At 40.6% G+C, this 11,292-nt stretch overlaps 1 protein-coding gene across 1 annotated transcript; it reads left to right on the top strand.

Moving 5' to 3' along the window:
- The first annotated feature begins 202 nt into the window (after positions 1–202).
- On the top strand, positions 203–10,820 carry LOC107137663 (transmembrane and coiled-coil domain-containing protein 5B-like). The gene is made up of 11 exons (XM_015480129.2): positions 203–237; positions 916–1,065; positions 1,372–1,489; positions 1,786–1,836; positions 2,393–2,458; positions 3,539–3,595; positions 4,050–4,109; positions 4,601–4,665; positions 8,970–9,045; positions 9,297–9,340; positions 10,430–10,820. Exons 1-11 carry the CDS (start codon positions 203–205, stop codon positions 10,626–10,628), a joined length of 921 nt encoding a protein of 306 aa, XP_015335615.1. The 3' UTR covers positions 10,629–10,820.
- The last annotated feature ends 472 nt before the right edge of the window (positions 10,821–11,292 follow it).

The following is an 11,292-nucleotide window of genomic DNA, read 5'->3' as shown; positions in this document are numbered from 1 at the left end:
TAAACTATGATCTAGTTTGCTGATAAGTCGCAATCGATGCTAGAAAGTGAAGGAATAAAGGCTTTGGCCTCTTCTTGGCTCTGTCTTGCCTAATCACAGGGTCTAACTTGTACCTGCTCCTTCCTGGACCAGTCACTGGTCAGAACAATAGGTCCTTCATTTTCACAACAAATGTGTATGTTAACATTTTAGGAAATCTACAATGGAAGAACTTGGACAGAATCCATTGGATGATGGGCGAGTATCAGGAACAATAATGGAATTCAGGAGAGGAACCACTATGTTAAGATAATCAGCCTCATCTGTGCTGAACATGATCCTCCTCAGTACTGGGGAGGTTTCTTAGGGAGAAGTAACTTTGGTTTTATTCCTGTACTTCATGAGACTATATTCACTGGGTTTAAAGTGATAGCAAATTGCTGTGTCTCACTCAGCAAATTGGTCCTGTTTGTGGGGAAAAAAAAAATCCATCCCCCTCCTTGCCTTCTACCCAGCCTAGACTCCTGCCTGAGTTAGAAGACTTTCAAGTTTGTAATAAAAAGAGACTGAAGAAACTCCTCTCCCTTGCAGATCTTTAAATGCTTTCTAGGTTTTGCTTGGATTCCACATACCCTATCTAAAGTTTTCAAGGACAAGTCAGTCGGAGTATAATTATTCATATGAAAAACCTTTTATTTTGCTCCATGAAATATTTGTGTTTTAATGGGTTTCACTTACAGTATTTAATATTAAAGTGCAATTTGATTTTGAGGAATTTATGCAAAACACTATAGGAAATCAATTTATCATGAAAAATAAAGAGCTGGTTAGGCTTGGTGACAACAGGAGATGGGAATGGATGAGATTAGAGGGGAAAGTCTTCTTGATTTTTTGTTTCCTGTCCTGATTTTAGTAAAGAAGAGGATTTTCCTGTAGGCACAAGATGATGGAAATACCAAACTTAGAAATGACAAAGCAGAATCTTGACTACCTGAACTCAGACCTTGAAAAGGACCTGCTGAGACTGGATGAGGCAAATCAGGTTCTTCTTAGACAAATTCAGGAGAAAGAAGAAACTATTCAAAGGTCAGGCTTTGCGGTTGGTTGGAAAGAAGGGCTCCATGGACGCCCCTTGGGTTAGAGAGAAGGTGGGAGGAAGGTTTGCTTTCTTGGTGGCCAGTCTTGCCCCTTATTTAAATTCTGAAACATGAACTGTAGTACCGTCAAAGGGTTTATCTAGGGACTTTTGTGTTTATTTTCTCCACGTTTGATTGCCGTTGTAATATATAACTGCTCCTGCTCTCTGAATCTGGCTGGGAGTGGCTTCTCAAGCTGGGGCTTCCACAGCTTCCTTAGGACTGGGCCACACCTGGGTGACTTTATATTTTTCAGTCTGGAAAGAGATATCACCCTGTCAATAGGACAAGCCAAAGAGAGGGAGGAGTTAAACCAGATCATATTTGAGAAGGAGGATACCCTGAGGAACCTGGAACTAGAGTCAGCAAAGCTGGTAAGGAGCCCTCTGGAGAAAGACCATAGGGGTCCTTTGTGCCTATTTTTCCACTCTCTTTCCCAGGGGACCATCATGTGCTCATCACTTCTGCACCTGTAGAAATTGCAGTGGTTTAAGAGTGAAGTGCTCAGCACGGAGTTGAGGTCTGGGCTCTGTCTCAGATCTGCTACATGGGGCCCAGAGTGCACTTTTCCCACAAGACACACTCATTTCTTGATGATTTGAATGGTCTAGTGAGGGGAAAGGTACAAGAGCAGGGCATATTTGTCCCTTTTACCTCCTTCTTCCTATAGGAAAAAACGAATAAGATCCTCAGCAACAATGTGATGGAGCTTCAGAACAAGGTGAGGGGTGGATTCTGGGTTTGGGTGTCCTAGGATCCCTAGCACACTACCTGCTCAAGAGAAAGATGGGCAGTCCCAGTGCAGTGGTACATGCCTGTAATCCCAGCGACTCAGGAGGCTGAGACCAGAAGGACCATAGGTTCAAAACCAGCCTCGCAACTTTTCGAGACCCTAAGCAACTCAGCAAGATCCTGTCTCTAAATAAAATATATATAAAAAAGAGCTAGGAATATAACTCAGTGGGTTCAATCCCCAGTACCAAAAAGAGGAGGGGGGCAGGTGGGATGGGAGCATGAGAAATGAGTCCTGTGCACAACTCAGAATGTGGAAATACATATGTACTCTAACAGAAGGGCTGTTTTCCACACGACAGAGTCCACCCTGGAAACCAGGATCATTTCTTAGGAATCCCAGTAGAATTGTCATTTTCCTGAACTAATTCAGGACCTGAGTTAGTAGTCCCATTGTGCAGCCTGGGACCCCTGACTCTACCACTGGACCATGTTTTTATGTTTGTGTGTCTTACTAAGTTCACAGTTTTTGGAATACATTTCAGATTTCAAGATTTAAGAATGTTGAGTTTGATAACAGTGCCCAAAACCAGATTTTAGAAGAATTGAAGGTGAGTAGAACAGCAAACCTAGAGATTTTCTGGGAAATGTATCACTGCCAGGCACTTGGAGAAATTATTTCAAGGACTCTCCTAGGCAAGGTGGCAAGGTGCAGAGGAGGCCTGTGTGCTTATCAGAGGTGAGCAGGTGGCCTTTATTCCCTCTACTTTAATCCCATGTCTTGCAGGGACATTATTAGTTACACTAGTATCAGAGAGGACTACAGTGCCACCTGGTGGAGGGAATTATAACAGAGGCCTCATCACGCATTAATAAAATGCATGTTCTGAATGTCCACTGGGACATGCCCTCAAGAAGTTTATGATCTTAGTGAGGATACTCTAACACCGGTATTCGAGCAGGAAGAAATACTAACTACCACAATTATATAAGAGTATGTTAATCATCTCGTCTGACTTTCCAAGCAATGGCTCATAGGCCAAATAAGTTTTATTTTGAAATGTATTTTATTATCTTTTCCCTCTAGTAAAAGGTAAACCAATGTGAACATAAATTTTTGAAACTATGTTGTTTATAACCCAATGTCTAGAGTAAAGCCTGGCACATAGTAAATGCCCAATAAATGTTTGTTGAATGAAAGAATAAGTTGTACTCCCAATAGGTGCAAACACCCCACTGGGAAACTCTGCAGATTCTTGTGATGAATACTGCAACTTGGTCTAGCTCACTGTGCCAGAGTCCCACTGATCTTAGCATTTCTCTAAAAAGGAGAAGCAAGCTTTCTGTTTTGCTCCCTGTGTATGCAGAGGACATGGTGTGCACCCTGCAGACTATGACTGGAGGAGGGAGGATGGGTAGGCTCCCGGAGGAATCAGTCTCCTGAGGTTTCAATGTCAGTTCTGCCCCTAAGAGACTTAGACAAGTTATGAACTTAATTTCTTTTTGCCTTTGTTTCCTCATCTATAAAATGAGAGTAATAATCATGCCTACCCTACATTAGCCTCCCATGTCCACAACACAGGATAACTGTTATTATCATGCATACTACTCGTCTGGAGTGGGTGATTTTTACACATTTGTCTTGCACAAAGAAATGCTATTAGCTTTCTGCTGTCACTTGTCTTCCATAGGTGAGACTGCAGAAGTCATCAGAGTCCTGTGCAGAGCAGGAGAAAGAAATGATTAAGGTAGAGCAGTGTCACCACACTGAGTGTCTACCCAGGATTAGAATAGGAGGGAACTCTCAGGGTCTTAAAAACAGAACCACTTGGAAGCAAGGGAGGGGGAGGTACAAGAACATCTGGCAAGTGAATTTCCAGTTCACATGCAAATGGCAAGAAAGAGCACTTCCATTAGAAGTACTGCTCTTCCCATTTCTTAAACATTTCCCACTCTAGATACCACTGTTGAATCCCAGTCCTAATTGCCCTATACCATCCCCTGGCGTTTCTGGCGAGTTCCTTTTCTCAGAATTAGATCCTGTGTGAATGATGAGATCACCTCTTTGTGAGGTGGTTGTTTTCCTTTCAAGTCAGGAGTTGCTAGGTAACCAGCCAAGTGTCCAGTGCCCCAGGTAGGTTTCAGGGAACAGCTTAGTTCTGATTTAACTCATGAAGCTTGTTAATTTCCTTTTCTTTCTAGCTAGAGAGTGACTACCAATCTGTGTATCAGCTCTGCAAGGACCAGGCCCACTACATAAAGGTACACCACCTGCAGAAGAAGTCAGAGTAGAGGCAGTTTCCCCCAAGACCACGGGATGCTTGGTTTCTCCTTAGGCTGGGATCTGCCACTGGGGAAAATGCCTTTTAAGCAATCGCAGCAACAACAAAACAGATGTATGTTAAGGATTTGGTCTTTATTTTGAAAAATGCAGTCTTTTTCTTAATCAATGTGTCTAGTAACTCAGCAAGGCTGATACTGTCATGAGGAAAAGAACACCGAGGTCTCAAAGACTTAGGGAGCATTGCTGGGGAGCTCATGTGTCAGCACTGGGATTTGGGTTCAAGCAGGGTCCAGAGTGAGGGCTCCTACTGTTCATGTAGATCCATCCTGGTTTCTACCGTCTCCTTAGTTTTTATCAGATGTTTCCCTACTTTGTTCATACCCATGCATGTTTAGAATATTGTGAGTTATTCTCATTGAAATAAAATATCAAAATTCTCATTTATGATATCTCCCCCCCCCATGGGAAGAAATACCAGGAAATTCTGAGGAAGATGGAAAAGGAAGAAGAAATGCTGTTGCTTGAAAAAGAAATGTAAGTTTGGAAAAGTGACCACCCTGATGGGCTGAGGCGACAGTCCTGGGAGATCCCTGAAGGGAGGAGTAGTTGGTGAACCGTTCTCAGGATAGTTGGTGTCGCTGTGTAAATGACCTCCAGCAACTCTTTCCCAGCAGCCTCTACTTCAGGTTCTAGACTGGAAAATCATCAGCATTCGGGCTTCTCTTTCGCCCTCCTCAGTAACTTTTTTATGTGTTAGAAAGTCTCTGTTTTATGTTCCTTTCACATATCTTCAATTGACTTAAGCAACACTCCGAGAGGAAGAATCCTAGTTAAAAAGAGGCCCAGAAATGTTTCTCCACCTGGGTGTGCTATCCCCTTTCCCAGGACACACACAGTGGACCCACTGGACTTACCAGAGGCCCAAATCATGCCTTTTTAAACTCTGTGTCTTGGACTTGCATGTCTCAGGACTCATCACACTTTCCGGTGATACTTTTTAATTGTATTACGTATAATAGTCATAGACTGCACAAATCTTAAGTATATAGCTTGATGAATTTTTATACACAGATGCACACTTAATACCACCTTCTCATTGAAATAAAATATCAAAATTCTCATTTATGTGTAGAACATTTTGAGCACCCCAGATTTCTCCCTTAGATCCTCCTCCCAGTCAGTACTCCTTGCAAAGGTAACACTAACAATTACTCTTTCATTGTTTTTAAACTCTGTTCTTGAACATTGCATAAATTCAGTATGTGTTCTCTTTTGTGTCTTTCACTGAGATTCCCTTACTGTAGGTGTTGCTTTTTTGTGGCTGTAGAGTATCCCACTGTATGATTACAGCACAATTGATCTAGTTTTGATGAACAGGTTGATTATTTCAAGTTTGGGGACATTAAAATACAACTGTTACAAATGTTCTTTTTCTTTTCTTTTTTAAGTAAGCATTCTTGTGCTTGTGCTTTGGTGGACCTATCCACTCATTTCTCTCCAGTCACTGGGTACACATCTCTTTGGTTTACTTGATAAGCCCGACAATTTTTACAGTGGCTGCACTGATATCCTTCCCACAAAACTGTACAAACATTCTAATTGCTCTGCATCCTCACTTTCAATTAGTATTGACAGTCTGTTTGATTTTAACCATTCTGGCAGGTGGTATAGTGATATATAATTTTATTTTATTAATGTAATTAATGAGCACTAATGATGTTATATGGCTTCCCAAATGCTTCTTGGAAATTTGGCTATCCATTTACATGACATATCTTTTGCCTATATTTGGGATATTTTGGTCTTTTATCATTAATTTAGAGGAGTTTCTTGTATTTTTTTTTCCTTTAACCTTTTTGTAAAATGTACTGCATTCTATTCTCTGGCTTTTCTTTTTTAATTTCTTAATGGCATTTTTGGATAAACATTAGTTCTTCATTTAAAGGACATGTAAACCATAAAATTTATCAGTACTTTATTATCTAATGCTCTTTATAGGCCATAATAGGACGATTCTCCTGTGATTCCAAGATTTATTTCATTGTTTTACCTTTTACACTTACATTTACTTTCATCTGGAATTTCTTTTTTTTTCTGGGTCCAAATGGTCCAGCACCATTTATTGAAGAGAGAGTGAATTTATAGAGGAGCCTTATTTTATATATTAGGTGATGTATATGTGTGAGTCTGTTTTTTGAATATCTTATTCTGTACCATTAGTCTCCATCTTTATCTCTGTGTCAGCACTATACTGTTTTTTTGTTTTGGGTTTTTTTTTTTTTGGAACCAGGGATTAAACTCAGGAGCACTCGACCATGAGCCACATCCCCAGCCTTGTTTTGTGTTTTATTTAGAGAAAGGGTCTCACTGAGTTGCTGAGTGCCTCGCTTTCACTGAGGTTGACTTTGAACCCGTGATTCTCTTGTCTCAGCCTCCTGAGCTGCTGGGATTATAGGTGTGTATCACTGTGCCCGGCTACTATACTGTTTTAATTATTGTAGCTTTATACTTGGCCTTGATATATGGTAACTTAATTTCTGTAACTTTTTAACTTGTTGAGATTATCTTGGCTATTCTTGGCCCCTTGAATTTCAATATAAATTATAAAATTGATTTTTCAATTTCTACCAGAAAAAACATTACTGAAATTTTGAATGGAATATGTCGATAAATTTGGAAGATAATTGGCATCTAAATAATAGTTTTCTAAGCCATGAAAGTTTTTAGATCTCCATTTATTTAAATCTTTTTAAATTTCACACAATAATATATTGTTGTTTTCTCTATCGTGTTCTAATGAATCTTTCATCAGATCTATTTCTAGGTATTTGGTTGTTTCATGCTATTACAAATGACATGTTTGTTAATTTGGTTTTCTGATTACTGCTAGTGTATACTAATACAGTTGACTTCTTAAGATTTATTAAACATGTATCTGTCAATCTTGCTAAATCCATTTATTCTAATATTTTGTAGGTTGTTTGGGGCTTTCATCTATGAAGAATGACACTTATGTTTTTTCCTCTTTAATCTTTTATATCTTTTTTATTGCTTTTTCTTGCTTTGAATGTATCAGCTATGACTTTGTAATACCGGCTGGGGGGACACACTTGACACTGGACTTAGGGGTAAAGTATTAACTTAGTCACCAGGATGCACATGTGCCCTGTGACTTGCTTGCACACACTTTTATCAGATTAAGACTCTTTTATTTAGAGCATCCTTTGTGTTTTAAGCATGGCAGATATTAAGTTTAGTTCAGTGCTCCTGTGGTATCATTGAAAGGATCATGTTTTTTCCCTGCAAAGTGTGCCAGCCTCCCCTTGAAGTTTGAGAGATCTGGAACTCCAACTTCCACTCCCCAGCACTACCTTTGATCAACTCTTGAGCACTTTCTGTATTCTTTGAGGTTTTTTTTTTTTTTTTTTTTTTTTTGTGTGTGTGTGTGTGTGAGATCTTGAGATACCCGTGTATAGCTTAGGAGCTGGCCACCACATCAAGAAGACCTCCCTTGAATATTTCCCCTCCATCGCAGTCACTTTTGTCTTAAACTCCACCTCTGACTCCTCAGTCAATTGGTGCTGCCACTGGCTGCGTGGACTCTATTCCCTGCCTTATCACGTGTTGGCAAATGTCCTCGCGGGGGTGTAGGGGCTTGGATTAATGAGGAGTTCCTCTCAGTGGGCTTTACTTCTGACTGGATTCGCCTGTGTATTCAGACAGCTGTTGTGTATTTTGCCTTTGGAAGTAGGCTCATTTAATACAAGCTACCTCATTATGGTAAGAATCAGGAATCTGTGCTATTTCTCCCCTTTCTCCTATAGTTCATGATCATAAAAAGAAATTCCTATTTAAAAAAAAAATAAAAGACTGGGTTAGGATTTACTGGGATTGACTCTCCAGCAGAAAATAACTATAGACTCTAAATGAGAGCAAAAAGCAACAAATAAACAAGGCACCAGGGAATGAATAAGGATGGCAGATTCTAGAGAGGAGTTGACATTGGGAAGAGGAGAACTGCAGGAGGTTTTTTTCCATTTTTATAGCTTCTAGCCTGTGGGTAACTGCCAAAGTGTGTATATAAGGGGCAGCTAAAACCAAGAGAAAACCTGAAATCTTTCTGTGCTAAAAGAAAAGAGAATAGAGTTCCAGGGAGCCACAGATGCTGGAAAGAAACTAGAGAGCCAAACAAGGGGAGTTCTAAATTCTGCCCCTAAACTCTGCTCAGATCTCTGGCCAATCTCCAGGCCAAGCACACTCAGGGCTGTCTGTAGGCAGCTCAGCTGAGGAGGTGAGATGTGAACTGACATTTGAGCTTCCCGGAAAGACAGGCTTTACGGTTTGAATACAACATCAGGCAACATCAGGCTTTGTCTTCACAGATGGTCTTTCTCTTGTAAATGGATCACATTTTCCTAGTTTTTTTTTGTATGCTGAGCGATTATGAATTTTGACTGTTGGGCGTTGTGTTTGCTTGCTTTGTTTGTGCAGTACCAAGAACCAAATGCTGGGGTGCTCTCCCACAGACCTACATGCCTAGCCCTTCGTATTTTATTTTGAGACTGGGTCTAAGTTGTTGAGGCTGGCCTCGGACTTGTGATCCTCCTACCTCAGCCTCATGAGTTGCTGAGAATTACAGGTGTGTGCCTCTGCACCTGGCTAGCATGTTGAACATTGTGAATGTTACTAAGTATCTAGTAAACAAAAATCAGACACATTGAATGTGTTAGAAAAGCACGTTTTATCAGGCCCTCAGATTATATTACATGATTTTTTATTCTGATCCTGTTTTTTTTTTTTTTTTTTTACCTTTTGACTCTGATCTTTTTTCCTCCCAGATCCAAAGCCCAGAAAAACTCTTCCCAAATAGTGAAGCCTGGGTCAATTCTAGTAGAGACCATCCAAAGCAACATGGTAAGGCTTACCTCTCTAAATTTAGGGTTTCTCCTGTTCTCCCCTCTCCTCTGTTTGCTCCCCTTTTCTTTTTAATAACTTAATAAATGAGGCTTAATGCCCTGATTACCACCACGGCATCTAGGAGGTGACAGAGTCAGGTTTGGAACCTGGGCAGCCTGACCCAGGATCTCTGCTCCCAGCCACCCTGTTATATTGCCTTTGTGTGAGCACGGGACATTCACAGCTTTGGTTTTTATTGCTTCCCACAGGAGAAAGCCATCAAAAAGAAACACAAGAGGATCTTTTGGTACAGGTAAGTGACAGAATCTTGGGTTTGACCTTGTCAGGCCACATTCACTCTACAGGTGACCTGATAGGGGACAAAGGAATAGGTAGAAACATACCCATGAAACAGAACACACTGGGCAGCCCCAGATTTCTTCCAACCCTTCCTTTCTCAACACAGTTTTAACACCAGAGCCACAGAGCTATAAATAGCTGGAGAGGAGTTAGTGGCTATTGCTACAAGTTCTGCATAGAAGGCTGGGTGTTGCATTTCACTTTACATTTCCATTAATGACTCTCAGTATGACCCCTTCCTATTTTCTTGGTTCTGAACATGGTAACCTTCTACTCTACTCTCTTGGAAAGAGAATTCAGGATGCTTTCATTCTCTTGCTGCTTCTCCTGCACTTTTAGAGGCAAAAAGAACACTGCTTGAACTCTGCACCTTTTCATTTTTTAATTTTTGAAATAAGGAGACTGATTCTGAAGTGCTTCTTCATATTGTACTTTCGTGAAAAGCTCCAGTTTATGTTATTTCTCCACAATCAAAGACTTAAGGTCTAAGACCACTGGTCAGGGTAGAATTGGCACACAAGAAAATACACACACATTTTATTGTTTGAGTTTGTTTATTTTGGTATTGTGTGTGTAGAAAAAGCCAGTCCTCATCATTTTGCCTGGATGTCAATGTCAGAGATGGCTATATCTTCCTTCACACCCTAAAACTGCTTACTGTGGACGACCCGAAGAGGGCCAATGGCAATGAGGCTCACAGTGTGACTGCTCTCAACTTTTTCTAATAACCTCAAAATGCCTGCCCCACATATGGTACCCAGAAAGTCATCTTCTTTTGGACTGCCAACTTTCCATATGGTCATCTATCTATTCTATTGGGGAACTTAAATGTCAGGGAGGCTGTATTCAATTCCTGTCTGCTACCTCACTCTTTTTCTGCATTTACCTGTTTCCCACTATACCCTTATTTCCTGCCTTTCCCCATTAGTTTTTGCCTGAAGAAAACAATTCTCAAGCCATTTATGAGTGTGAGGTTCACCTCCCACTTCTTGATCTTGGGCTGTCCCTTTCTCCCATGCTAATGATGACTGTCTCGTTGCAGGCATTTCCGTGGTTTTGTCTTCATGGTCATGATCTTCATTAGGCTGCTGGGTTATGTGTTTTTCCACCTGCAGTACATAAACCCAGACCTTCTTGTGGATGCCCTGCCCCTGATGATGAGTAGGAGCAGTTTGAAGAGGCTAAGGGATATCTTATTTCCCTTCCTCACTCTAGAAGTGGATGAAGTTCTACCACACTAATCTGGGGTGATCACTGCACCTCACACTGCCCCTAAGAGGAGGAGCTGTGGCTGTGGCCTTGTATTAGAGGTGTGGGCTGGGAAGGAAGTAGAAGTCTTCGCCCCAGAGCTGCTACTCGATATACAATCTTTTTCTTTTTTTGCTTTCCCTCTGGAGTATCTCTCTTTCAAATAAAGAATATGTTTGACCAGAGTCCACCATATTGGTTTTGTGAGTCCTGGGGCCTTACTATCCACTCATGGGTTCTACATGTGCTGTTGAGAAAAGTTAAACCTAAGTCAAGATAATATAAATTCTCCCAAGTTTTGTTTTGTTTGTTTATTTATTCATTTTTAGTAAACACAGTTTAATTTGTTAGATTCTTCAGTCTCTGCTTTGGCATTGCTAGAGGCATGAAATTGAGAACCACCAATGTGGATATAAGTCTTGCTCCCTTCTACTATTTAATAACACATTATCTTCCTACAGCTCTTTTTATGTTATGCTATGTCTTACAGGAGTGTGAAGTACTAAAAAAAGTGCTAAACTAACCTCTCTAATGCACATAGCTGGTTTACCCAGCTACAATGAAAATCATTCTAAAATTCAAGTGTGAATAAAAGAAAGGGTGTAAAATCAGAGAGGGCTTTTGATAAAGCCCAACAAAGATGTGCAACTTATCTGT

Source organism: Marmota marmota, unplaced genomic scaffold (assembly GCF_001458135.2).
Source record: "Marmota marmota marmota unplaced genomic scaffold, marMar, whole genome shotgun sequence".
Lineage (NCBI taxonomy): Eukaryota > Metazoa > Chordata > Mammalia > Rodentia > Sciuridae > Marmota > Marmota marmota.
This window is presented reverse-complemented; position numbering and strand designations above follow the sequence as displayed.

What these genes read in the sequence shown, in the direction of transcription:
- LOC107137663 (XM_015480129.2), top strand. Translation starts at nt 203, where the DNA reads ATGGAAGAACTTGGACAGAATCCATTGGATGATGG. An exon ending in AAAGAAGAAACTATTCAAAG is followed by an intron (nt 1,066 to 1,371) that starts GTCAGGCTTTGC and finishes TATATTTTTCAG; the next exon opens with TCTGGAAAGAGATATCACCC. An exon ending in AAGAGGATCTTTTGGTACAG is followed by an intron (nt 9,341 to 10,429) that starts GTAAGTGACAGA and finishes GTCTCGTTGCAG; the next exon opens with GCATTTCCGTGGTTTTGTCT.